General features: G+C 54.3%; 1 protein-coding gene across 1 annotated transcript in view; it reads left to right on the top strand.

Moving 5' to 3' along the window:
- Window positions 1–27,576, top strand: part of MYOM3 (myomesin 3) — a 54,165-nt gene that overhangs the window by 12,728 nt on the left and 13,861 nt on the right. Inside the window, exons 7-26 of the mRNA XM_070404354.1 lie at window positions 225–313; window positions 1,824–1,868; window positions 2,322–2,462; window positions 3,788–3,949; window positions 4,235–4,376; window positions 5,474–5,673; window positions 6,252–6,305; window positions 6,685–6,812; window positions 10,329–10,512; window positions 12,873–13,047; window positions 15,712–15,833; window positions 16,152–16,339; window positions 16,609–16,735; window positions 18,006–18,184; window positions 20,901–21,015; window positions 22,010–22,166; window positions 23,141–23,250; window positions 24,892–24,936; window positions 25,566–25,702; window positions 27,354–27,498. Of these exons, the coding sequence (XP_070260455.1) occupies window positions 225–313; window positions 1,824–1,868; window positions 2,322–2,462; window positions 3,788–3,949; window positions 4,235–4,376; window positions 5,474–5,673; window positions 6,252–6,305; window positions 6,685–6,812; window positions 10,329–10,512; window positions 12,873–13,047; window positions 15,712–15,833; window positions 16,152–16,339; window positions 16,609–16,735; window positions 18,006–18,184; window positions 20,901–21,015; window positions 22,010–22,166; window positions 23,141–23,250; window positions 24,892–24,936; window positions 25,566–25,702; window positions 27,354–27,498 (2,645 nt within the window). The remainder of the gene's footprint in view (window positions 1–224; window positions 314–1,823; window positions 1,869–2,321; window positions 2,463–3,787; window positions 3,950–4,234; window positions 4,377–5,473; window positions 5,674–6,251; window positions 6,306–6,684; window positions 6,813–10,328; window positions 10,513–12,872; window positions 13,048–15,711; window positions 15,834–16,151; window positions 16,340–16,608; window positions 16,736–18,005; window positions 18,185–20,900; window positions 21,016–22,009; window positions 22,167–23,140; window positions 23,251–24,891; window positions 24,937–25,565; window positions 25,703–27,353; window positions 27,499–27,576) is intronic.

Here is a 27,576-nt window from a genome sequence, read left to right as displayed (position 1 = left end):
AGGTGATGTCAGCTCCCCAGTTCCCAGAGGTGGACACGGCATGGAGGGGGCAGTGGCCAGCCCACAGGCACACGGCGTTTCAGAGGTGGAGCCGAGCCAGAGCCTGAAGTCTCCCCAGCCCCAGGCTCCCCATTAAGCCCCACCTTTCCCACCGCAGCTGGGGACTTGAGTTTCCCAGGGAGCCCAGCAGTCTTGGGGGGCACTTCTCCCTCCCTCCTCCTCAGGTGCACCATGGAGGACACGGGCACCTACACAGTGAAGGTGAAGAATGCCTACGGCCAGGCCTCCTCCTTCGCCAAAGTCCTTGTCCGCAGTAAGTCCTCCCGCCCCCACAGGCCAGGCCGGCCCACAGCAAACCCAGGATGAGCAGATGAGGACCTGAGTCTGCGGTCAGACTCCAGGAAGGGCCCTGGCGCAGGGGTATTCATATTTGGCCTGGGATCAGGTGACCAGGGCAGCCAAGGAGATGCTTGCTTCCCTGGGTTCTTTGGAGCAAGTGAGAGTCCCTGCCCTCAGCCTGTACAACCTATACAGCCGTCTCCGAAGAGCACTTGTCCTGTCGGGTTGGGCTTGAGTCCAGGTCCAGCTCAGGGCCTCTGAGGGTGACCTGGCCCCACCTGCCCTGCTGAGGGGTCCTCAGGGGCAAAGGCCAAACCCTACCAACTCCCTCCTGACTCCCACTGCCCCATTTGGCTGTGCCCAGAATCAAGCCCAAGGTCAGGCTTCAGGCCCTGCCCCCTCTGCCCGCCCATCCTCCCCCTCACTTCCTCCAGACCCCGCTCCCCGCTCCATCAAGGCCAGCAACTTCGGATCCACCAGGCTTCTTCTTGGCCCCCAGACTCCAGCCAGGTTCTCACTGAGACCACCCACTGCCTGCCACCCCACCCTCCCCTGCTCTCACTTCTGTAGCATCTGTGGGGGTCCTCGAGGGAGGCTTTGGGCTGGGAGGCAGGCGCTCTGGGTTCTGGTCCTGAGTCTTCCACTGACTCTGTGTGACCTCGGGCAGCAGGTCTTGGCCTCTTTCCAGGGACCAATGCCACATGACAGCTTCCGGCTGGTTGGACGATTATACCTCAGTTTGCTCATCTGTCTGAGAGGGTTATAGGGGCACCAACCCGCAGGCCTATTGTGGAATTAAGTTAATATGCGGCACGTGGTACTTACTATGTGACCAGAAGCGTTCTTACTATTCTCTGGTGTCTGTGCCAATATCTCTTTGGATTTCACCCTTATGCCCCCTGATGGCTCCCTTAGCACTGCCCATCCCCTAACCCCATCCCCACCCCAAAACCCTGGTCTGACCAGGCTCTACCTCTATGAAGACTATGTGATCCTGGCCATGAGTCGGGCAAGGGAAGGAAGCCATTTATTTATTTACTTATTTAAAAATTTTTATGGATTTCAGAGAGGGAGAGAGAGAGAATCATTGACGTTGCCTCCTGCACTCCCCCTACTGGGGATGGAACCCGCAACCCGGGCATGTGCCCTGACCAGGAATTGAACCGTGAGCTCCCGGTTCATAAGTGGACGCTCAACCACTGAGCCAGCCAGCTGGGCAGGAAGCCCTTTATTGAGCACCTCTGGCTGAGGGCTTTGTTCACGTGAATTCACTTGTTCAGACCCCACCACCACCGGGTAGGAATCGCAGTCCCCATTTTACCGAGGTAGAAACTGAGGCACAGAGGGGTGAAGGAGCTTTCCCAGAGCCCAAGGGGGAGCCCCTCTGTTGAGCAGGACTCAAACCCACACCAAGGCCATGCTGCCGCAATCTAGCAGGAACGTGGGTCTGAACCGCCTCAGACTCCGCGTGCTCTGCTTTTCAGCTTACCTGGGGAAGGATGCCGGCTTCGACTCGGAGATCTTTAAAAGTAAGGAGGCTGGGGGAGGGCTGAGCCTTCGGGGGGAGGGGGTCTGGGACTTCTCGTCAGGCCGCCCACAGCCCCCCTTTGGAATACAGCCGTCCATTGCCCACTAAGGAATGTCCCCATGGGTTTGCCTCTGAGCTGTTAACATTTGCAGGCTGGTTTCTGGGGGTCCCAAGGTAGCTGCTGAGTTGCCCAGTGGCCAAAACAGAGTGAAAAGGGCAAAGGCAAAAAGACAAATGGACGTGACCTTTGGGCAGTTGCTCTTTCGGCTCGTCTGGTCCCACCTAGATCGTCTCTCCCCCAGCCCAGGACCAGGCCCCCCTCCTCGTTAAAAGCACCTCAAGAACTGTGACTAGAGAGTGGGGACACCCCAGAGGGGTCCTTGCTCCCACCCAAGCCCCAGGCCAGGCTGGCGGCCTCAGGAGACTCCTGTCCTCAATGTCTGGCCCCACCCAGGACTGATGTTCGGCCCCAACGTGGACTTCACCTCGGTGCTGAAACCGGTCTTCGCCCGCGAGAAGGAACCCTTCTCCCTGACCTGCTCATTTTCAGAAGATGTATTAGACGCGGAGCAGAACATTCAGTGGTTCCGAGACGGTAGGACCCCCGTCCCGGGCCCCAGCCTTCCGAGGCAGACGTGGAGCGGGGACTGCAGCCCTGGCTCCCTGGCCAACCCTGGGCCCCGAGCATCCGTGTGGCAGGACAGGGGGAGGCCCAGGCGTTCAGGGGCCCGTGGCCTGGGAGGAGGGAGGAGGGAGGAAGCCACTGCCCGTGGAGAGCCCGTCATGGTCAGGCCCTGGCTCAGCCCTAAGAGTGAGCGATGGCATCCACAGCCACGGGAACTGAGGCCAAGGCCAGGGGGCAGGAGGGCACGAGGGGGTTCAGGGCAGGTTGTGACAGTCGTGCAGGGCTTTGCAGAGTCCGGGGGTGGGTGCTGGTGAATAAACACCACCCAGGAGCTGGAAGACCCGGGTGGCACAGGCAAGGCTGCAGAAGGCTGGTCAGATACGGCAGAGCGGTGCCCAGCCCGGGAGGAGGACGGCTGGACCTCTTCCCCACCTGTGACCAGGCCCGCAGCCAAAGGACAAGGAATACAGCCGCCCCCACCCCACCCCAGCACGACAGCTCTGAGCCGGGCAGGCTGCACCTGCCAGGACAGGGGGGGCGGAGGAGGGGAGGGGCCACGGGGAGCCCCGAGGAACAGCTGCAGTAACCAGTGTAGATGTTTTCCCAGCCCGTGGGTCCTCCAGAATAGAGGTGCCGACAGGAGGGAGGGGCCTTGGAGTGGGATAAAGAGCAGGACGGCCCAGCAGCGTGCCCCTGGGGCGGGGCCCACGCCCTGAGTCCCAGAGCCCCTTCCTCAGTCCCCATTCCTCTCCCTAAGGTACCACCCACTGAGTCCCCATTCTCCTCGGTGACCTCTACCCCCCAGTGAGCCCTCTACCCGCCTCACTGACACCCCAGCTCTCTCAATGAGCCCCACCCCTTTTCTGAACAAGCCCTCACTCCCTTCATCCGGTTCGATATCTCCCCTCACTGAGCTCCCACACCTTCCTAGAGCCCCAGCCCCTTCAATGGGTCCCCGGTCCCCTCACAGAGCCCCTGACCCTCACACAGGCTCCATCTCTTGTTTTCACTTTCTCACAGAACCTCCAACTGCTCACTGAGCCACCATCCTCATTCCCCTGGTTGAGGTCCCAAACCCCTTCCCTGGGCCCTGCCCCACCCCCAAGCCTTCTGGAGAGCTCAGTGGCCACCTTGGCAAAGCCCTGGAGGCCACCTCCCCCTCCCTGACTCCCCAGCTGAGCCTCAGGCTATAGCCACGCCAGCCCCACCTCTGCCTGGACCCCCAGGGCATCTGCAGGTTCCCAGGTGAGGCCAGGATCCCCCATGAGCTCACACGGGACCCCTCTCCTCATCAGGGAAGCGGATGAGGTCCTCAGGACGCCGGCAGACCCTCTATGCAGACCGCCAGGCGTCCCTGCAGGTGTCCTGCGCCTACAAGGAGGACGAGGGGCTCTACACAATCCAGGTGGCTTCGCCCCTGGGGCCCCGGGAGCAGAGCACCTACGTGTTTGTGAGAGGTGAGTGGGGGTGGGGCAGAGGGACCGCTGAAGCCCAGAGACCAATTGTCCACATGCGAGGTGTAGGGTGGCCCCCAGTAGTCCCCCCACCCAGATGCTGTGGTTTGAGAGGAGGACGCTATTATTCAGGTCCTGGTCTTCAAGATCAGCTCTGAGCCCCTGGACGGGGAATGGAAGAGGTGTTGGGCGGGCATGGGAGGGAGCCGCTGCCCAGTGGACACGGACTGGAAGAGCCTCCCCATCCCCTCTCTCCCCATCCTCCCTCTCACCCCACCCGGGTTTCAGATGCTGCAGCAGAGAACATGGGGGCCCCGGGCTCCCCACTGAACGTCCTGTGCCTGGATGTGAACAGAGACTGCCTCATCCTGACCTGGACCCCGCCCAGTGACACTCGGGGCAGCCCCATCACCGGCTACTCCATTGAGCAGTGAGTCAGCCGCTGGAGTGGAGAGTCCCTGGCGGGGAGGGTCGCCCTCTGCCTGGTTGTGAGGACAAGAATGGGGCCACAGGAGAGGGAGCCCCATGCCTAGTCTCAGAACAGGGCAGAAGGTCGACTGTGCTGCTCACTTTAGGGGCAATAAAAGGGTGTTCAGTGAAACTCCACCCTGGAGTCAGCCGCTGGCCTCTGGATTGTTTGCAGTAAGGGGGTGGGGGGTGGGGGAAGTGGGGGAGGAGGGGGACATTAAGTGCCTGAAACCCGACACATGTGCCCTTGTTGACTGTTTCCCTTCCTGAGTGACAGAGCGGCTGTGACCCCAGAGGGAGGGGCACACTGGGCAGGGGAGGCCCCGGGACACCTGCCTCCTTAGCGCCGACAGCTCTGAGGCCCAAGCCTGATGCAACACGCAGTCTTGTCACTGACGGGCTCGGGGACCGTGTACCTGGGGCTTCGCGCCTGATCACTGCGTCCTTCCAACCTCCCCATCTAAGGGGCAGGGGGCTCCTGGGTGCCCCGATCTACAGATGAGGAAACAGATACATGGGGCGATGACGTTGCCCGAAGTCACATTGCTCATTAGCGTGGAGTCAGGTGACCACTGCCCCATCCCACCCGTAATGTTGCTGTGAAGTGACCTGAGGGCATGGTGCCCAGCTCTGAGGGTCAATCTGGACCACATGCAGATTTCGGGAACGGACAGCCCTCGGGTGAAAGCCTAACTCCATCCCTCACGCACTGTGGGCCTTGGGCAAGTCCTCTCCCTCTCTGAGCTGTGCATCCCTGGCTAGAGTGACAGTCATCACACTGACTCCGCGGACTGTTGGGACTCAATGAGCTGATGGGTGTGGAGGGCACAGCACGGCTCCAGCCACCTGGGGCAGCTCCATGAACGGCATGGAAAGTTCCATCACGGGAGGTGGAGGATGACCCCATCCTCCTGGGGGCCCGAGGTTGGAGCCAGGCGTTTGAATGGAGAGCAGGCTTAATTCGCAGGCAGCCCGGGACAGGGAGACGGCCCTGGTAGAGGCTCACACAGGGAAGGCGTGAGTCACAGGCAGGGGCTGAAGCTGGCGTCTCCCCCACAGGTGCCAGGGCGAGTCTGGGCAATGGGTGCCCTGCCATGAGGCCCCCGGCGGGACCTGTCGGTGCCCAATCCAAGGTCTCGTCAAAGGCCAGAGCTATCGGTTCCGGGTGAGAGCCGTCAGCAAGGCGGGCAGCAGCCTCCCCTCCAAGGCCTCAGAACCGGTTGTCATGGGTGACCCCGATGAAGCCCAGAGGAAGACAGGTGGGTGACTGACTCACCCAGGAGAATGCACAGCCCATTCCAAACCCTATTCCGAGGGCAAGCCCAGCCCAGGCCTCAGGGACTCTAATCCGATGGAGGAGACAGGGCCTTAGGAGCCTCTAGTCGGTGGGAAGAAACACAGTGTGTCCTTAGGAACCCCCGGCCTGAGGAGAGGGCACTGGTGGTCTGATGGAGGAAGCACAGACCGGTCCACAGGAGATGCTAAGCGGGGGGAGGACCACAGCACTGCTACAGATGCTCTCAATCTGAAGGAGGAAACAGCCTGCCTCGGAGCCCCTGGGGAAGGGAGGGGACACAGAAGGTCTCTGACCCCAGGCACATCCCTCCTCCTCTCGGTCCTCGTTTCTCCCGAGAGGACAGGGCATACCCCAAGCTCTAGAGCAGCAGTGCTCCACTTTGGACCCCTGGGAATACTGGGGCCCAGAGAGGACCTCCCTGAGGTCACACAATGAAAGGCCACGGCCAGGAACAGGGGGAGGAATCAGACCCTCCTTACCCAGCCCCCACGTACCCTGCACCCCTACTTCTCCCCCAACTTGCTCCATTCTCCATCCTAGAGATCCCCTTTGACCTGGGGAACAAGATCGTGATCAGCACAGATGATTTGGAAGGTACGTGGGAACCTCCTGACCCTTTGCCTCAAGACTCCAGCCCCCTTTATGGTTCTGGAAACTGGTCCACGAACCGGCAGAGAGACGGAAGCTGTCCCTGGAGGGTGGGGGGTGTGAGGGAGGGTTTTATTTGTAGGAGCCAGAGTTCTCTGGTGAGGTTGGCCCGTCTTGCTGTGCCCCTCGTGGAGGGGGTGGAGAGTCCTAGGCAGGACATCGGGAAGCCCGCCTTCTGGCCCCAGCTCTGCCGGCCTTGCTGGGTGACCTGGAGCAAGTTCCTGCCCCTCTCTGGGCCCCAGTTTCCTCCTCTACGAAATGAGGGGCTGAGATTAGGGGTCTCTAAGGGCCCACTCATCTCTGCCCTGGATGACTCTGATTCTAGGCTTCGTGACCATCCCCTCGCCTCCAACCAATGTCCATGCCAGCGAGATCCGTGAGGCCTACGCGGTCCTGGGCTGGGAGGAGCCGAGACCCCGGGGCAGAGCTCCGCTGACATACTCCCTGGAGAAGGTAGGAGACCCCAAGGCCTGAGAAATAGACTTGCTGTGGGACCAGGTTGTGGGGAGTCAGGGAAGTGCCGAGAGCCCCGGGCAAGGCCGTGTCCCCTGGGGAGGCCTTCAGAGCAGGGAAGAGCGGTCCCTGAGCTGGCCCTTCACAGGAGCAGGGGGGTAAATGGCCCTTTGAGGTTCCCTCCAGCCTTGAGAGGCAATTTCTGATGGCAGTGCCTGAGGCTATTCATAGAAACACACAAAATTAAGAGACACAGCCCTAACCGGTTTGGCTCAGTGGATAGAGCATCGGCCTGCGGACTCAAGGGTCCCAGGTTTGATTCCAGTCAAGGGCATATACCTGGGTTGCGGGCACATCCCCAGTAGAATGCGTGCAGGAGGCAGCTGATCGATGTTTCTCATCGATGTTTCTAACTCTCTATCCCTCTCCCTTCCTCTCTGTAAAAAATCAATAAAATATATTTTTTTAAAAAATTAAGAGACACAGAAAACAATACAACAGTAAGATCCCCGCCCCCAAGTCTGGCTGGCATCGGGCCATGCATCAGGCCAACAACTCCTCTTGGCCAGAGCCATGACGGGAGGGAAGCCAGGCGGGCCCGCGCCAGCCGGGGTCATGGCGGCGGCACTCACAGGGCACGGGGGCGGGGGTGTAGAGGAGGCCATTCTCACCGGGGACAGGGTGGGAGCAGGTGTCTGGGAGCGGGCAGCTCTGTGGAGTGGATGTCATGGTGGAGAAGGACAGTGTGGCGACAGATCATTCCATTCTGACTTGTGCTGCGTGAGCCCGTTTCCTAACTTCTCTGAACCTCATTTCCTCCAGCATAGACTGACATCCTCCCCCGTGAGGGTGAAATAAGACGCAGCACTCAGCCCAGGCCAGCAGCCATGGGCCTGTGAACACTTCCCGAGGAGATGCTCTAGACCAGGGGTCCTCAAACTTTTTAAACAGGGGGCCAGTTCACTGTCCCTCAGACCGTTGGAGGGCCGGACTATAGTTTTAAAAAAAAAAACTATGAACAAATTCCTATGCACACTGCACATATCTTATTTTGAAGTAAAAGAACAAAACGGGAACAAATACAATATTTGTATTTGCATGTGGCCTTCGGGCCGTAGTTTGAGGACCCCTGCTCTAGACCCTGGCACATAGTAGGTAGACAGTACAGGATTAGTGGATCAATGAGTAAAAGGTTCCAGGGAGGCGTCTCTGCCTCTGCTTGCCCAAATGGGCCTCTTTTCACACACTCACGGGTGATCTATTTCTCCGACATAGGAAAGCTATTCCAAGAACTGAGGATTTGTTTTGCGAGGCTGTGGAGTCTGTCTAATGCAGCGGTTCTCAACCTGTGGGTCGAGACCCCTTTGGCGGTCCAACAACCCTTTCACAGGGGTCGCCTAAGACCACTGGAAAACACATATATAATTACATATTGTTTCTGTGATTAATCACTATGCTTTAATTATGTTCAATTTGTAACAATGAAATTGGGGGTCCCCACAACATGAGGAACTGTATTAAAGGGTCGCGGCATTAGGAAGGTTGAGAACCACTGGTGGTTAGACCATGGAGTCAGACTGCCTGGGTTTAAATCCTATCTCTGCTACTTACTAGTTGTGTGACCTTGGGCTGGTTATTTAGTCTCCCTGTGCCTCAGTTTCTTCTCCTATATAATAGAGATAATCATTGTACACGCTTTATACGGTCAATATGAGGATCGAGTTAATTAAAACCTGTAAGACTTAAAACAGAATCTGGCGCACCAGTGTTCAGAAATGTTCACTGGTTTTCTGGCGATTTCTTGCCTCGCTGGGTTCTAGGCCACCACCAGCTGGGTGGGCCTTGGGTGGAGGTGAGGTGGGGAGCACAGGGAAGGCAGGGTCAGGGGTCCCCTGGTGCTTCTCAGCTTTAAGTCTCATACCTAGACTCAGCAGAGTGGCCTCTGGGTGCCTCGCCAGCCTGCATCACCCTCAGCTCTTCACCCTCTATCTGCCCAGAGACGCAGAATTTATGGCTGCCTTTGGGGCCCCTGGCGCTGTGGAGAGTGAGCAGGTTTGGGGGCACCCACTCCTGAGCTTAAATACCAAATACACAAGCTATTAGATGCATGACTTTCTCCCCAGTTACCAAAACTCCCTGAACCTGTGTTTCCCCATCGGCGGGGAAATTAACACCTACCATCCATTTATTCATTAATTTATCCCACAAACATAGATGGAGCACCTCCCATGGGCCGGTACTGTCACTGGCCCCAGGTACAGACAAAAACCCTGCCTCTGAAGCTGGCATTCAAGTAGGGAGTGGAGACGCATGATAAACAAGACAGATGAGTAACATATTTAGCACATTAGCTAGTGGTAGCCCTGAGGGGGAAGACATAAGGCAGGGAGGGGAGGGCTGCTGACGTAGGTGGAGGGCCTGGGGAGGCCTCCCCAGGACGGTGAGTTCTTTTTTTAATATATTTTATTGATTTTTTACAGAGAGGAAGGGAGAGGGATAGAGAGCTAGAAACATTGATGAGAGAGAAACATCGATCAGCTGCCTCCTGCACGCCTCCCACTGGGGATGTGCCCGCAACCAAGGTACATGCCCTTGACCGGAATCGAACCCAGGACCATTCAGTCCGCAAGCCGACATTCTATCCACTGAGCCAAACTGGTTAGGGCGACAGTGAGTTCTGAATAAAGGCCTAAAGGAAATGAGGAGCCAGCCAAGAGATTTCTGAGGGAAGAACATTGGGGGGCGGTGAGGGAGGAGGGGGGGAGAGACCAGCAAGTGCAAAGGCCCAGAGGCAGAGGCTGGGCCTGGCACAATCAAGGAGCAGCAGGGGGCACAGAGCCATGGTGGGTGGACAAAGGGAGCATGACATGCGGCCAAACAGGTGGCCAGGGCCAGACCCTAGAGAAGCTTTCGCTCTAAGGGAGCTGTGGGGCCTGGGAAGGTTCTAAGCAGATCAGCACACCCCCTGACCCATGTTGTAAAAGAAGCCCACAGACCATCATCTGGAGAGAAAAAGGCTGAAGGGAATTAAAGGTAGAAACAGGCAGACCAGCTAGGAGGCCATTAAACTAACTCAGATCTGAGAGACAATGGTGGCTTGGATGAAGGTTGTGGCAGGGGACCTGCGGGTGGTAAGTCATAGTTGGAGTCTGGATACATTCTGAAGGTAGAGCCGACTGCATTTGGGGATGGAGCATATTTGGGGTGTGCGGGAAAGAGGGCAGGAGTCCTGGACCGCTCCAAAGGTTTGGGCCTGTGCGAAACCTAACTCATGTGGGCAGCTTCGGTTTGGGGCACGCTCCAGGGTCGAGTTCTGGACATGTGGCAGGTGAGATGCTCAGTGGGCATCCAGGTAGAGATGGCGAGGAGGCAGGTGGATCCAGAGCTCGGGCGTTCAGGGGCACCAGCCATATATTAACTCAGGGATAAACGTTAGTGAGAACATGTGTGGGAAGTGGGCGGCCCAGAGCAGCTCCGGCAGCTGCTTAACCAACGCGAGTTTCTCTCCTTTGTCAGTCGGTCATAGGTAGTGGCACCTGGGAGGCCATCAGCACAGAAACTCCTGTGAAATCCCCGAGATTCGCACTGTTGGATCTGGAGAAAGGGAAGTCGTACGTCTTCAGGGTGCGAGCGATGAACCAGTATGGCGTGAGCGACCCCTCGGAGCCCAGCGAGCCCATCGCCTTGCGGGGAAAGCCAGGTACCTGTGTGGTGCAGAGGGTGGGTGGGGGTGGGGCAGGCCCGGCCCGGGTGGTGGGTTGTCAGCATTCGGGGCTGTGAGACCCCAGGCCACAGGGCCAGGGCCAGGCCCATTTCCCTGGTCCTGACCGCCTCTACCTCCACGGAGCTGAAAAGCAGCATGACCTCAGCCTGGGAGGTGTCAGGACATCAGCCATCACATTTCTCTGGGCAGAGGGCTCATGGACGTACAGGCTTTTCTTTCCAAACCACAGTTCACAGTTTGCAGAATCCAGCTGGGTCCAGCATAGGTGCTGAGTGTGACCAAGTGGCCCCTTAGTTCTAAAGGTCTCCAGCCAGCACCCACTCCTGCCTCCTGAGCAGGTCTCCTGGTGGGGGCTCAGCTGTCCTACTTGAGCCCTGGCTCACCTGCTAGGGAGCGCTCATCTTCAGCACGGCATGGGCCTGGGCACATCATCTCAGAGCGGCAGACCTGGTGTCCTTACCTGCCAAATGAATGTACATCTATAATAATAAAAGCATAATATGCTAATTAGGCCAGACATCCTTCCAGACGTCCTTCCAGACAACCTTCTGGACAAAGCTGGGACTGCAAGGGAAGCCGAGGTCCTGGATCCCAGGTGCCGGAGGGAAGCCGGTGCCAGCAGCCAGGGGAAGGAAAGCCTACTCTTGCATGAATTTCATGCATCGGGCCTCTAGTATTTACAATAAGTGTGAATGGGTTGGTGGGCCAGTAGGGTTTTTCTTTCATTCTGGTCCAGCAAAGGTTTAGGCCTGATTTGGGGCCTGGCCAGTGAGTGGCCAGAGAGACAGTGTGGGCTGTCTCTGGACCACTAGCCGGAGGGCAAGGTTCCAGCACAGTTCAAAAAAAGAAGGGAGAGGAAAAGATGGGGGAGGAGGGGAGGAAAAAGAAAAGCTATTGACTTGTATTCCAGACGTAAAATTATGTTAAAATGGGAAAGTACCCCAAAAAGCAAAAGAGTGAGAGAGGAAGGAAGGGAAAGAGGAATAAATTGAGAAACTGATAAACAGAAAGAAAAGAGTACTCCCCCACCATGATTCCACTGCCCAGTATCTGGATGCCTGGGTTTCTGGCCTTCTGACCACACACATATCCATTCATCTTTTTCAAAGTCTGATCAAACCATAGTAGAGCTTTGCATTCTGCTTTTAAAAGTAAACATTATGTTGCAAACATTTCCTCAGGTCATGAAATCCTCCTCGAATTCCTGATTTTAATGCCTGAGGACTACTCCATGCCATGGAACCCTCGGCTCAAGTTCTTGCCTTTGGGTAGAATCAGGTCTCTTGTGCACATGGGGTCCCTGGGTGGCCTCCTTCCAGCCTCTCCCCTCCATCCAGCCTTCATCCGCTGCCACATTGTCTTCAACCCGAGAGGCTGAAGTTGTTAACAGGACTTCCTGTGCCCAGGATCTCAAGTCCATCTCTCAGTACATCCCCTGTGCCGAGTGCAGAGCCTGGCTCAGCGTAGGCACTGAGTGAAAACTGGATTTATGTTGGATGGATGATGCTGAGTTCAGCCTTTTCCTGTTGACTTTGTGGCACCACCAGAACACAAGGGAAAGTGTCTGGGGAGAATGGAAGATGAGCTCTAGAACTCGGGGGAGAGGGCAGGGCTGAAGTTAAAGCCTGGGGAGTCACCTGCACAGAGGTGAGGGTTGAAGGCATGGGAATAGATGAGAGGAGAGAAGAAAAATACAGCAAGTCAAGGAACAGAAGTTGGAGGAGTCCCACATTTGGGGACAAAAAAGATGGGGAACCCCAAAAGATATATAAGGAGTGTAAGAAGTAGAAAGAGAAGGAAGCTCCTGCACCAGCCATATATTAACTCATCCATTCACCTATTCATTCATCCATCCATTTGTCTATTCATCCATCCATCCGTTTTCCCATCCATCCACCCTTCCATTTGTTCATCTGTTCATCTATCCATCTATCTATTCATCCATCCATCCATCTGTCCATTTAACAAATCAGGGCAGTTCGTACTTCAAGGAGCATAGTCTCAGGGAGCCAGGAAAGTCAATAGAGAAATTTCAAGGAAAGAAAGTCAAGTTTTCTAGCGATTAAAGATAAACACTGAGGAAAACTGCAGACCTGGTGACTTCTAAGTGAGGAAGATTGTAAGGATTGATGACTGGAGCCCTAGTGAGGAAGTGGAGATGTTTGGAGGTAAGAGGGGAGAGGACTTTGGGAATACACGAGTCTGGGGCACTCCTCCAGGACAAGGAAAGCACTGCCAAAGCCCCGGGGCACATTGGAACCCACAGCCCACCACTCCCCGTCGTGTTAGTACCATGTAACTCAGCATCCTTACTCAGTCCATGTTTCTGTCTTTAGCGACCCTGCCTCCTCCAGCTCAAGTTCAAGCTCTCCGCGACACACAGACCTCTGTCTCCCTGACCTGGGATCCTGTGAAAGAAAGCCCAGAGCTCCTGGGGTATTACATCTACTCCCGGGAGGCAGGATCGTCCGAGTGGCAAACAGTTAACAACAAACCCATCCAGGGCGACAAGTGAGTTTGCCACACCCCTTCCTGCACCAGGGCACCCTCCAAGGAGGCGCCATAAGAACAATGAAGCCCATTTCACAACACGGCACTGGGTGCCGGGCACTGTTCTGAGCTCTTTTCAGATATGAGGTCATTTAGTCCTACCTGCAATCCTATAATCCTAGGACTATTATCTTATTATCACTGGACAGGTGAAGAAACTGAGGCACCGGGTGGTCAGGTGACTTGCCAGAATTCCCTATCTAGCAAATGAAGGAACTAGGACTTGACCCAGATGGCCTCTTCTTCAGCAAACACTGGAGGAAGGCTTCCTGTTTGCAGACAGAGATGACTCATTAGGTCTCATCCTTCCAGGAGCTTAGATACAGAGAGCAGAGGGTGCAGGGCAGCCAGTGGCTCCAGGACCAGGGAGGCCTCGGTTCAGACCCCACCCCTCACTTGCCTGGTCAGGGACTGGTCCTCTCTCAGCCTCAGCTCAGACTCCAGTCCTCTTGCCTTTCCAGCTCCCACTCCCCTCCGAGGCCCCTCCTCTCTCGGAGGCCCTGGTCCTGCAGGCTCCGTGAGCCTTGAGGCTTCTGGGCTCATGACTTCGCTCAGTTTAGAGGCTCTGTGGGGCACCGGCTCAGGTGGTGACCTGGGCAGGCCCTGAGCACGCCTGGCTGTGCTCCTCTCACCTGGGCCCCAAACTCTGAGATCATCTTACCCTGAAAAAGCGACAGGAGCTTGTCCCTCTGGTCTTCAGCACCTCCCAGTCTGCTGCGGGGGTCACGCATGATTGGTTACTGCTGAAGTGTCCAAATTGGAGAGAAACTGGGTGTTTGACAAATTAGCCCCGAGTCGGAGTTATTCCTAGAATAACACCTCTCCCCCCACATGCATTGAGTGTACTTTCCAGAGGAGGGGCAGGGGCTGAAGGGGAGTCACGTAAAGGGTGTGACAAGCCTGGGGGATGTGTCACACCTGGGAGGGTGGCATGCTCCTCTGATACGTCCAGGAGCTCATCACACATGAGCATGTGGCAGGTTACATGTCTCATGGCTGCAAAGAGGCTGGACGTGCTGCCCAGGAGAGCTGCCTGGGTGACGGCACGAAGGCAGCTCTGTGGGGCTGTGGTGGTCAGTTCAGTGCCATGTTGCTGGGCCCCACCGAACCTGGCTCATAGGAGGTGCTCAAAAGTGTCTGAATGAATGAATGAATGAATGGGCATAATGGTGCTGTGCTGGGACTCAGCTGTGTTCCCAATTGGCTGTGTGCCCTTGGCACACCTCTTTCCTTCTGGGGGGGGCTTTTCCAACCTATAAAGTGAAGGAACTGGACAGTGTGATCCATAAGGTCCCCTCCAGCTTTCAACTTCACCCTCACCTTCAAACAGGGGTAAGTAACAGGGCATTCGGACAAGTGCCTTGAGTTTGCACAGACCCGGCGGAAGCTGGGTGCTAGACAAGCATGCATTATTGTCACTGCTGTCATTCATGGTCAGCAGGGGCTGGTCCAGAGTCACCCCAGCCTCACCTGCTCAGGCTGCCTGCCCATCATCCCTGCAGTGTTTCATTCTCTCTTAAAGGCAGATTGCCCGTTAGAGGTGGGTGTCCCTGCGCAGGGAACTTGATGCTGTATCGACCATCAACCTTGATTTAAGTCCTTGGGGCTCCTCGAGGTCAAACTCCCTGTAGAACAAGATTTGCTAGAGGGAAATGTTGATAAACGGAAAGGGAGAAAGGAGTCCACAATTTGGGTTTTATCAAGAAAGGGCAGCATGAGAAGGACATTTTTCTCCAACCCCGGGTGAACCTGTATGTTTCTGGACAACAGTTCTCTCTGGGGGTCTTTAAAGGGACTCCATGTTTTAGAATCGCAGCATCTGTGCAGATAATAAAAGCCACTTGTGTTTCAAGGACAAAGTCCCAGAGATGTACCAGGGAGCACGGTTCACCGGTTAGCTGCCTGAGCCTCCAACAGTACCTTCCCCAGCGCATTCACATTTTAGCGGCGGGCTCTAAGAGCGTTTTATTGAGAAATAATTGACATGCGTCACTGTATGACGTGTACAGCATGATGGTTTAAGTTACAGACACTGTGACATGATGACCATGATAGGTTTAGTTAGCATCCGTTATCTCATACAGATACAATTACAAGAAAAGGGGAAAAAATTCTCCTTGTGATGGGAGCTCTCATAACAACTTTCCCGTGTAGCAACCAGGAGAGTTAACGATAGTTATCATGTTGGACATTACCTCCCTAGTACTTACTGATCTTATAACTGGGAGTTTGTACCTTTTTTTAAAGATAATTTTATTGATTTCAGAGAGAGAGGGAGAGAGAGATAGAAACATCAGTGATGAGAGAGAATCATTGGTCGGCTGCCTCCTGCCTGCCCCACACTGAGGATCAAGCTGTGACTTCCAGGTTCATAGGTCGATGCTCAACCACTGAGCGACCGGCCGGGCTGGCGGTGCATCCCTTTGACCACCGTCCTCCAACCTTTCATTAAGGACTTCACCCTGCAGGTGTGCGCGTCACTCTGGGGGCAAGGGCAGTACCTCTAGGTAAGACCCTGGAATCCTGCCACGCCGGCTACCACTCATCCCACAAGGTTGTTCTGGGAAGTTTGGGGATGTCTGCGAGCTGGTGGCCATCCCTGAGCGCTGCACATTTCTCTCCCAGGTTCACGGTTCCTGGGCTAAAGACGGGGAAAGAATATGAATTTTGCGTCAGATCAGTGAGCGAGGCTGGGGTAGGAGAGAGCTCAGCAGCCACCGAACCCATCAGGGTCAAGCAGGCTCTGGGTAAGTCCTCGGGGCAGCTCGGGGCCGGGCAGGGAGCAGGGCTTACACACCACATCTTGGAGGGTCCGTCCCAGAGGCCAGTGGGGACAAGGCCCCGAGGGGAGCGGGAGTGTCCCCTCCCCGACCTCCCTTTCCTTTGGGAAGGAAGCACCGTGGCCTGAGGCCATGCAGTGATGCCTGACCAGGTGCCCTCCCAGGGGCAAAGTCAAGGTTACTAGCGGGCACCTCTGGCTAAGTTAGTACCCCCCAGAGCAGGCTGGGCGCCCACTGGGGAGGCTTGGTGACTGCCCCTGGCCTCCCCTCCCTGCCTCCCCGTAGCTACGCCATCTGCCCCCTATGATTTCATCCTCCTGAACTGTGGGAAAAATGATATGGTCATTGGATGGAAGCCCCCCAAGCGTCGTGGGGGTTGCAAGATCCTGGGCTACTTCCTGGACCAGCACGACTCGGAGGAGCTGGACTGGCACCCGGTCAACCAGCAGCCGGTCCCGACCCAGGTCTGCCAGGTAAGGCTGGAGTGTGGCTGCCCGCCTGGTGTCCTTGCTTGTGCGGGTGAGTCGCTGGTGGAGGTCCTGAGGCTGAGAGGGACCTCGGGTTCCCTGGCCTCCAGGTGCAGACCCACGTGGCCAATCTTGTTAAAGCCCCAAGGACTCCCTGCTCTGAACCTCTCCCCACGCTCCTGCTGCTCCTCTGCTCCTCCACCCCACCCTCACCACCCCCACCCCCCCACCCTCACCCCTGCCTCGGCTTTCAGTCCGTGTTTCTGCTCTTCAAGGTCAGCAACCTTCGCGAAGGCCACTTCTATGAGTTCCGTGCCCGGGCCGCAAACTTGGCAGGTGTCGGCGAGCTGTCGGCGCCCAGCAGCTTGTTTGAGTGCAAAGAGTGGACGATGCCCCAGCCAGGTGAGAGGGCACCCCTCCTCCCCAAATCCAACCAATGCGAGGACCCCTGCCGAGCTCTCTGGGCATCCATGTTCGCGCTGTGGGTTCCGACACCAGACTCCTGGCCCTTCCACCAACGCACCCTGTAATCGCTGACACAGACAGTCTTAACCCTGCCTTGCAGGACCCCTGACCTTGACCGTCAGCTGGCCCTGTACCCCAGCACAAACTGTCCTGTAGCTCAGCACATCCTCGGCCTCTGGTTCTCGCCACAGACTAGTCTCAAAGGCACTCTGCTAGGGTGACTGACTCGTCCCAGTTTGCCCAGTTTGGTTTTACCGCTAAAAGTCCTAGACCAGTGATGGCGAACCTATGACACGCGTGTCAGAGGTGACACGCGAACTCATTTTTTTGGTTGATTTTTCTTTGTTAAATGGCATTTAAATATATAAAATAAATTTCAAAAGTATCAATCTTTGTTTTACTATGGTGGCAAATATCAAAACATTTCTATATGTGACACGGCACCAGAGTTAAGTTAGGGTTTTTCAAAATGCTGACACGCCGAGCTCAAAAGGTTCGCCATCACTGTCCTAGACCAACAAGGAGGCCTGGTCACCTGCACACCACTCCCCTAGCCCTGTTAGTTTCCTCACAAATGAGCCCCTCACCTCCCCCCAGGAAGGAAGGATCACGACCCTCCATCATTCTGTGCAGCTCAGTTCTGTTTTCTACACAAAACCTTTACCTGAATGGCAGGTAATTACTATGTGTGATACTTTAGTCAACAATAATGATAAACAACTAGTAGTTACTGGGTATTTACTATGTACTTACACGTCCCATAAATTATGTCATTAATGCTCACAACAGCACTATATTGTAAGAACTATTGTTATCCCCATTTTACAGATGAGAAAACAGGGAACATTGAGGCTAAGTAACTTGCCTAGAGTCTCCACAACCTGCAAGGGTAGAGCTGGGCCGTGAGCCCTGGTGATCTGACTCGGGAGGCCACACCCGTGGCCCCTCCACTAAACACTGAAACAGCAAAGATTCATGCTGACTGGCACGGGGATGGGAGGCTCTAGCCCTACTTCAGGCCCAGGACAAGCTTTGTCATGAAGCCACGGCCAGCCAGGTCCCCACCATGCCCAGAACAGGGACTTCCAGGCTTGGTCGTGACTGACGGATCGACAAGCTTGCTCAGTACCTGGCTATCTGGCTGGCCATTGGGCTGTCTGGCTGGTTGCCTGGCCGCCCAGCTCCTTCTCTACCCCATCTCCCACAGGTCCCCCGTATGACGTGCGAGCATTCGAGGTGCGGGCCACCTCCCTGATGCTGCAGTGGGAGCCCCCGCTATACACGGGGGCCGGGCCGGTCACAGGCTACCTCATCAGCTTCCAGGAGGAAGGCTCCGAGCAGTGGAAGCCACTCACCCCAGACCCCATCTCTGGCACCCACCTGAGGGTGAGTCCCTGCCCTTTCATCCGCTGGCCCACCTGAGCCTTCCCTGCCACTGGACAAGGCAGGACTACAGAGCGTCAGAGCTGGAAGGACCCTCAGGGAGTACTGCCCTCACTTAATGGCAGCAGAGGACCAGAGAGGGGGAGTGGCTGACCTAGGGTCACACAGGAATTGGTAGTAGGTTGGCTGGCTGGTAGACAACCTGCTCCACTCTGAGCAGACTCCTCCCTGAAAATGCACTTATAATCGGTGAGGCGTATCAGCATTTGGACATGCTCATCCCTAGAACCAGGAATTCTGCTTCAAGGGCTGGAGTGTCGAGAAATAATTAAGCAAGTGTGCAAAGATCTGAGGATGACGATGCTCATTGTTGCATAGTTCATAAAGGCAAAGGTTGGAAACAACTTTACTGTCCATCAAGGGGTTTGCATAAATAAGTCAGAGTGTATCTTTAAGTGGAATCCTGTGCAGGGAGCATGAAGACTAGGTGGTTCAAGGAGTGGCGATAGGACAAAGAATGAGGTAGACATACATGTGCGTGTTGACATGAAAATATAGCCATCATATGTGGCTAAGAAAAAAAAGCAGAATTCAGAGTAGGACATACATACATTAAGTACCATATGTATATCATAGTACACATGTGACATATTAACAAACATATATGCAGATGTATGTTTTTTTATTTGAACGAGGAACACAAACTCTTTGGATAAACAAGAACTCTGGCAGAAGCACTGGCTGTATTCACCTGTGGTGGTTGTAGGAGGAAGGAAAGCACTAACAATCCCCCAGCATAACAAAGACACCTTTACAAGCCAGGAAACTCAGGCGTCCATGGAAGCATTCTTCACAGACACAAGTGAGCGACTTAGACAATCAGTGAGAACCCCAGACTCCAGGCCACGGGCTGCTTTTGCAGGCTCCAGCCTCCAGCTCTGAAGTCCGGAAGTCTCACAGGCCTCCCTTGTTTAACGCACAGTTCTGGGATGTGGAATAGGGGTTTTTTCTGGGTCTTGGGAAAGGATTATTTTCTCCAACTCACTTTCCTGAAGGTGTCTTTCACCAGCAGACAGGAGGGTGGGGATTTCAAGTCCACACATAAGCATTCGGTTCGTTAGCACCAGGAGGAAAGATAGGCTGAAGGAGCCAACACAGAGTGGAAAGAATAAGACACCAAAAAAAACAATAACGGCACATGTCATGTTTCTACACGAATGGTGTGCATTTAAAGGCTAAATGGATTATTACAAAACTGTTGATTCTGGTTGTCTCTGGGGATGGGACCGCTGGGAGAGTTTTAAACCTTCGTTTTATATTCTCAATTGCTTTAATATTTTCCCTAACAAGTGTGTTTCTTTCATAACCAGAAAAAAACAAAAATACTTTCATTTGAAAAAATAACATTAAGACCACCTAAGACAGAGTCAGGGGGGACAAGCCCGGCCCGGCGAAGGCTCTAGACCAGGGGTGGGCAAACTTTTTGACTCAAGGGCCACAATGGGTTCTTAAACTGGACCGGAGGGCCGGAACAAAAGCATGGATGGAGTGTTTGTGTGAACTAATATAAATTCAAAGTAAACATCATTACATAAAAGGGTACGGTCTTTTTTTTTTTTTAGTTTTATTCATTTCAAACGGGCCGGATCCGGCCCGCGGGCCGTAGTTTGCCCACGGCTGCTCTAGACTGCAGTTACCGCCTCCACGAGGCCAGCTCCCTGCATAGAGTCGGCCAGTGCTGGACAGCTGGCCTGAGAGAGCCACTCAAAATGGATGGTCTCTCTGCCCGCCCCCCCCCTAAGTTGGCCCAGGACAGAGTGGGCAGGCCTCAGTGACTTGGCACCATTTCTTCATTCACTAAATACTTCTTGACACCTACTTAGTGCCAGATCTGGAAGCAGGTCCTACATGGAGCCATCCTTGGGTGACAGGCAATTACAATACCGTGTATTGCACAATGGAGGGGTGTCTGAGGGGTTCTGGGAGCTGGGAGGTCAAGGATGAGCTGGGAAAGGGGGTGGGGGGAACTCCAGGCAGAGGGCTCAGCGGAGGCACAGTCAGGGGGGCATGAAAGGACGTGACAAACGCGGGGCCCCTGAGGGGTCATGGAATGAAGGGGGCACCGAGAGGAGGAAGAGGACAGGGGCCAAGGTCACATTAGGGGGAGTCTCGGTACTAAACCTCAAAATCAGAACTTGACCCTGAAGGCCACTGACAGATCTAAGCATAATCCGACTGGCATCCTGGAGAGACGGGCAGAGGAAAGATAGGCCGGGAAGTGGGTCTGGGCGGAGATGCCACTGGGGACGCTGTTGGACTAATCCGGGCGAGGAGAAAATGAAATGGGGGCTTGGTGATCGCATGTGCGGGTCTTAAGAAAAAGGTGTTGAAGGCTTCTCTGGGGCAATAAATAGAGGAAAGACGGGGTGCAGGAAGCGGGAGGGGTCCTCACAGGGAGATGGATGATGAGTTAAGCCGCGAGCCAATGGGGTTTCAGGTGCCACAGGCATGGAGATCATCCCACTGGGGAACCTACTAAAAACTGGAAGTCAGGAGAGCAATGTGCTCCTAGCCTGTCCCCACCCCCAGGGCAGCCTGTGCCTTCCCGGGGTTCCACAGATGCGCGGTTCCCAGCACCCCGTGGCCGTGGTTTCAGGAAGGGTGGTCATTGCTGTCCTCGGTGCTCACTCTCGCCTCCCTCCCCCACTCCCACCCCCAGATCTCTGACTTGCAGCCGGGGAAGCGGTACGCATTCCAGGTGCAGGCTGTGAATTCAGCTGGTCCAGGGCAGCCGTCCATGCCCACCGACCCCGTGCTCCTGGAGGACAGGCCAGGTGGGGGCAGGCGGAGGGATGGGCTGGGCCGTCGAGGAGGGGCTCAGAGGGGGTCAGAGGAGCATGTGGAATTGCAGGACAGGGCCTCTGTCCATCCCCCCCACCCCCTCCCCAGCCCCCCGGGCACTCCACACTTCTTCCCGCCTTCCTTCTTCCTGCTGTTTCTCTCTCCACCATTCCGTCTATTTCTATGGAATCCCAAGTTATGAACACATCTTCTGTCTGAAGGGATCTCCTGTGCTTTCACATGCCACGTTCATAAACTCACACACCTCTTCATGGAGATTGGAAATAACGCCCAACTCCAGTCCCAAGTATTATTTCAGATGGCACGCGAGGCTTTGCCTGTCCTGCAGTCACAGCTCCTGAGGTCCCCTCCTACACGCACGCCAGCCGCTGTGCCAGGTTCTCACCCTGCCCTGGCCCTCCCAACCAGCCACCCAAGGAACCAGTTTAGAACGGAAGTCATTGTAGCTCCGAGAGGTGAAATGATCAGGTCGCACAGCTAGGACATGACAGTCACTCAGCTCTCCTCACTATAAGGCATATCTCCTTCCATCTTTTAATTATTCATTCATTCAGCAAATATCTGATGATGCCCACATCACACTGGGGATACGGCAGGGATGAGAAAGCAAGGTCCCCGCTCTAGTGTGTGGGGGCGGGGGGGGGGAGGGAGAGGCTGGGGGGAGGGGAGGGCAACAGTACAGATGGACGGTAAACAAGAGCCAGTTCCATGAAGGAGACAGTGATAAATGCTATAAGGGAAATGCAACCGGGTGATATGGTGGGGTGAGGGTCACTTTAACGGGGTGCTCAGGGAGGACATCTCTGAGGAGGTGACATTTGCAAGGCCTCAGAAGCCACCGCAAGGGTCTGGGGTTGTTGTTTTGTGCAAGTGCAATAGGCAGACGTTGGAGGGTTTAGCAGGGGAGGGGCGTGACCTGTTTATTATTTGTAAACATCGGCGCCCTCTGTTGGACCCCGCCCTCAGATGCCCCTGAGATCAAGGTTGGTGTGGATGAGGAAGGCTTCATCTACTTGGCTTTCGAAGCCCCCGGGGCCCCCGACTCCTCAGAGTTCCAGTGGTCCAAGGACTACAAGGGCCCGCCGGACCCCCAGAGGGTCAAGATCGAGGAGGAAGCTAGCAAGTGAGTGAGGGGAGGGGTGGCACAGCTAGTCCATGGGTCCCACGTGTTGTCAGATGAGTCGGCAGAAGCTCCTGGCTGAGACCACCCAGCAGGACCCACAGGTAATGAATGAATTAATGAATGAATGGGCCTGAGAAGGGATGCTTGTCTCTCACTAAGGATGCCGACTGTCACCTTAGGGAGAAATGGAGGAACAGGGCATTTAAGGCGCTGAAATGACAGTGTTCATTTGGAGTGTTTTTCTGTAAGCAACTGCACAGGACTCCCTTTCTAGCCTGGGAGCCAGTGACTTGTTCTTGGAGCATCTCTGGGCTCCGTGTCATCTCATTTGTAAAAAAGAGGGGTTGGGCCCTAGCCGGTGTGGCTCAGTGGATAGAGCATCAGCCTGCGGACTGAAGGGTCCTAGGTTCAATTCCCGCCAAGGGCACATGCCCGAGTTGTGGGCTCGATCCCCAGTAGGGGGCAAGCAGGAGGCAGCCAATCAATGATTCTCTCTCATCATTGATGTTTCTATCTCTCTCTCTCCCTCTTCCTTCCTCTCTGAAATATAAATAAATAAATAAATATTTTTTAAAAAATAAATAAGTAAACAAATAAATAAATAAAAAGAGGGGTTGGGAACAGATGACCAAACGGGTCCCTGGCAAATGCCTCCACCCCAGCAGCTCATGGCCTCGGCCCTGTCCAGCAGGAGGTAATGCTGATGACTTGAGCCCTACAGGGGGAGTTGGGCCGTGCAGCCAGTAAGACCCCGTGCCAGCCAGCCCGCTAACGGGGGCCACTGAAGGTGCCAGGCCTGAGCTGCCCTGGGCAGGGGACCCCGAGGAATTGTGAGGAGGCAGCCACCCTGCTCCCCAGCCTGGCCGGGGTCTGGAGTTGGGCTGCAAGGCTCCAAAGCTGACCGAGGCTCTCAGCCCCCAGGCCTCTAGTGCACAAGCCCCCGCTCGGAGTACCTGCTCTCCTCTCTCTGCCAGGTCCAAGGTCATCCTGAGAGACCCTGGCCTCGAGGACTTGGGCACCTACTCGGTGGTGGTCACCGATGCCGATGAAGACCTCTCAGCGAGCCACACGCTGACTGAGGCAGGTAAGTCCCTGCTCCCCTGCCACGTGCCCAGAGAGACAGGCCCAGATCGAGTCCCCCAGAGGCCGGCAAAACGCAACAAAAGTTCGTAAAGCAGCGATTTCCAGAGAAGTGGGTCCTCACCCACCCATTCAGTCAGCCAGCCAATTAGAAAATATCTAGTGAGCACCTTCCATACACCAGGTACTGTCCTAGGATTACATCCGTGAACTCAACGGGCAAGAATCCCTGCCTGGTAGAGTTCGCGTTCTTCTTGTCTCTCTTTCCTTTTTCTAATTTGGATAAAAGCAAAGTTACCAGAATTATTTTCCTTTCTTCTATCGCCTAAAAAACAAAACAAAAAACAAAAACATTTCATCAGAGAAATGAGAATAGCAATAGGGAGCAGTGGGGACTGTGACCAACCAGAGAATAGAAAGGTCATCTGTGTTGGATGATTTAAACAGAACTGAGCCCTAGCTGGTTTGGCTCAGTGGAGAGAGCATCGGCCTGCAGACTGAAGGGTCCCGGGTTCGATTCTGATCAAGGGCACATGCCCGAGTTGCAGGCTCAATCCCCAGTAGGGGGCGTGCAGGAGGCAGCCGATCAATGATTCTCTCTCATCATTGATGTTTCTATCTCTCTACCTCTTCCTACCTCTCTGAAATCAATAAAAATATAAATGAATGAATGAATAAATTAATTAATTAATTAATCAATAAAACCAGAACGGAAATCAGTACTAATGACAGATAAGACTCACTCTCTTCTGTCTCGATAGCAACTGGGGGACAGCCCTGTTGATGGCACAGGAGGTCCTTTGATTTTGTTAAGAAGCAGAAGCCAGACAGACCCAATTACAATTCCACAGTTTTCTGGCTGTTTGACCTTGAGCAAGTCATGTCACCTCTCGGGGCCTCAACTGAGACAATGTTATGCAGAAACATTTAGATGATTCTATGCAAACTAAAGCCATCAACAAAAGGGATGGACTTTTCGTTATGTTTTGTTCTGACTAATTCTTGCTGTGAGGCCAGACTCATGCGGAAGCCTCTGGGGCTCACAGGGGGAAAGGAGAATGGGCTCTGCCGCTGCCAAGTCATCATGCAACACATGTTTATTAGGTACCTACTGTGTGCCAGACACGCATGTAGACTCAGAGCTCAGCTTTGCAGGAGAGAAAACCCAACAAAGAGGCAGTTAGCAAATGAGACAGCACTCGGCAGAGCTGCCCTGGAGACTTCTAGACTGAAGTGCTGTGTTGGGGCCAGACCTCAGAGACCAGGGCAGCATACCACAGGGGCTTAAGGACGGGGCTCAGAACCCAGTGGGCCTGGAGCGGTCAGAGGTGGACAATAATGCTCACCCCACAGCAGTGTATGAGGACCAGCGAGATAATGCAGCACCCGGCACATAGTAGGCACTTCTCAAGGGAAGTGGCGCTTGATCTCAAGGTGACCTGCATCCCCCTCTGCAGCCCCCTCAGTCGCCCCGGGGCTAAGGCCCACAGTGCTCATCTTCACCGCCTGTGTTGCAAGTGACCCCAGGTTGAGGGGTGTTTCTCTGGGACGTTCACCCAGCAGGGGCCCTAGGATGGCTGCCCTGGACCCACTGGTCGCAGTATCTCATTCTCTTTGATTTCTTCCTTGCTCTTCCCTATCCCAGAGCTGGACAAGCTGAAGAAGTTGAGCCATGAGATCAGAAACCCAGGTAAGCAATCCTCAGGCACCTCTTGGGGTGTTTGGAGCAGAGTTGAATCAGCAAAAGCCAAAAACGAGCTGGGGAGGTGGGGGGGCAGGGGAGGGCTTGGGGGGAGGCAGAGGATGAGGGCCTCATGGGGCTGGAGGGCAGAGACCTGGGGTGTCAGCAGTCTGTGAACTGGAAAAGGGAAGCCAGGCAGAAAGGGAATGCGAGGAGGGCGGGGGGGAGGTGGGGAGGGTTGTGTTTCTTCTTAGGTGGGTTTTGCATCATGGGAACCTCTGCTTCCCTCCGCTGGCTAGTAGCGGGCAGGGTCATACACTTGGGTGCACATTGGAATCACCCCGGGAGCTTTTCAAAATCCAAATGCCCAAGCCACACCCCAGACAAATCAGAGCCTGAACATTGATGTTTCTGAAAGCCCTTGGGGTCTGCCAGGGTGAGAGGCACAGCCTCCGAGGTGTGGAAAGAGGAAACACCTTAAAATGAGTTCACTCTAGAGCGAGCCCCACCCCAGTGTGTCTCCTTCAGACATGCAAGCGCTGTACACACCATGCTCAGGGCGGGGTTGGTGCCGAGTAGGGAGGGGAGAAGGGGCCCAGGCCCACCCCACTCCTTCCTGCCTTCTGTCTGCCTCGCAGTGATCAAGCTGATCTCGGGCTGGAACATTGACATCCTCGAGCGAGGAGAGGTGCGGCTTTGGCTGGAAGTAGAAAAGTTATCTCCGGCCGCTGAACTGCATCTAATCTTCAACGAGAAGGAGATCTTCAGCTCACCGGTAACTGGAACTCAGGTTCCTTCCTGCCCAGCTCCTGGCTTCCCCAGGCAGTGGTTCCCACGGGTCGGCAGCGCCCCCTAGCGGACATATTGGAAACGGTCACAGTGATGGGAACACCTGGTTTTCAGTGCCTGGAGGGCAGATGGAGGGATGGTAGGTGCTCGCCAATGCGAATCCCACAAAGCGTTTCCCACACCCCCTACAACATTTGAATGTCCCGCCAGACATTCTTCAGATGAAAAACCCACATTCATACTGATAATTATCCAAGCCTAGACCCTAACTCTGAGATATACAGAGAATTTTAGCACAGTTTTAACATACACTGAATAGAGTTTTTATTCAAGTAGACATTTCAAGTAGACATGCTCTTTTATTCATTTTCCTGTTCTTGGACGGAATATTTTTTTATCTTTTTCCTCTTCTTAAATTCAAACCAATTCATTATAAATCAGTGCAGCATGAGAGTGTACCTGATATTACTTTTATTTCCTGAAATTGCTTTTATTTCTTCTTCCTATTACACTTGTAGTATCCCATTGTTTTTTATAGTTGACATACAAGTTGCCCATATTCAGCTGTTTTTACTTACAAACACAATTTCAATCTCATGGCAGATTTAATTATGAGATCATATTATTTGGGAATTTTATCACCACCAGAAACTATGTGTTGTAGAGAGATGAGAAAGAGCTCAGGGTTAGATGTCACAGGACTCATATAACATCCCCATCGGTTGTGTGCCCTTGGACAAGACCCTTCCCCTCTATATGCCTCTGTTTCTACATCTGTACAATGGGGCTGGTTGTCCCAGCATCAGGAGGAGCAAATGAGGAAATAGATTTGAATGTTCTGCTTAACGATTAAGTATGAACTTGGCACATGGCAGAGGAAGTGTCACAAAGTCTACACTATCACTGGCCCTGCTAGAAATATAAAATAAAACTAGATGGCTCCCTCAAACCACACATACAAACAAGACCAGAGGGAATAAGGTTCTAAATGTGGAAAAGAGCCCAGCCTGCGTGGCTCATCAGTTGAGCATCGACCTATGAATGAGGTCACGGTTCAATTCCCAGTTAGGGCACATGCCTGGGTTGTGGGCTCAATCCCCAGTGTGGGGCATGCAGGAGGCAGCCGATCAATGTTTCTCTCTCATCATTGATGTTTCTCTCTCTCTCTTCCTCTCTGAAATCAATAAAAATACATTAAAAAAATAAAATAAATGTGGAAAAGAAAACTTTTAAAACTCTTAGAATATGACAAAATACAAACAAGTGTTAATTCTGGATAGCAAGTGCACAGGCTTTTTAAATATTATCCTTTATACTTTTATGGAGAATTGTAAAAGAAGTAGAAAAGAAAAAAAAATGGCACAATAGGGCTTGGAGCTTATTATTAATTGCAATTAATTCAAGCACCAAGACTCATCCCTGTGCCTGCCGGACCTCAGGGGTGTTCTTGGGGGCTGAGTCGGGGGAGAACCCCACACCATAAGCAGTGGAGGGTTATCCAGGGCTCCCTCCCCATCTCTGACGGCTTCTACTCTGCACATACCTCTCTCCAGGTCTAACTGCACGTATGTGCCCATAATGCAAATGCCCTGAGACTGGAAAAGGGCAAAGGTGATTCTCGGGTTTCTTCTCCCCAGGACCGAAAAATCAATTTTGAGCGAGAGAAGGGCCTGGTGGAAGTAATCATCCAGAACTTGTGTGAGGAGGACAAAGGGTCGTACACAGCTCAGCTCCAAGACGGAAAAGCCAAAAACCAGATCACCCTGGCCCTGGTGGACGATGGTCAGCCGCGCCCCGCCCACCCCGCCCATGCACCCAGCCTCAGCTCGCAGCTCTGGGGTCTTCTGTCCACCCTCATGC

The sequence above is a fragment of the Myotis yumanensis genome, unplaced genomic scaffold (genome assembly GCF_028538775.1).
Source record: "Myotis yumanensis isolate MYYU_CA2020_CCGP unplaced genomic scaffold, mMyoYum1.0.hap1 SCAF_2, whole genome shotgun sequence".
NCBI lineage: Eukaryota > Metazoa > Chordata > Mammalia > Chiroptera > Vespertilionidae > Myotis > Myotis yumanensis.
The sequence above is the reverse complement of the archived record's forward strand: the minus strand, read 5'-3'. Positions and strand labels throughout refer to the sequence as shown.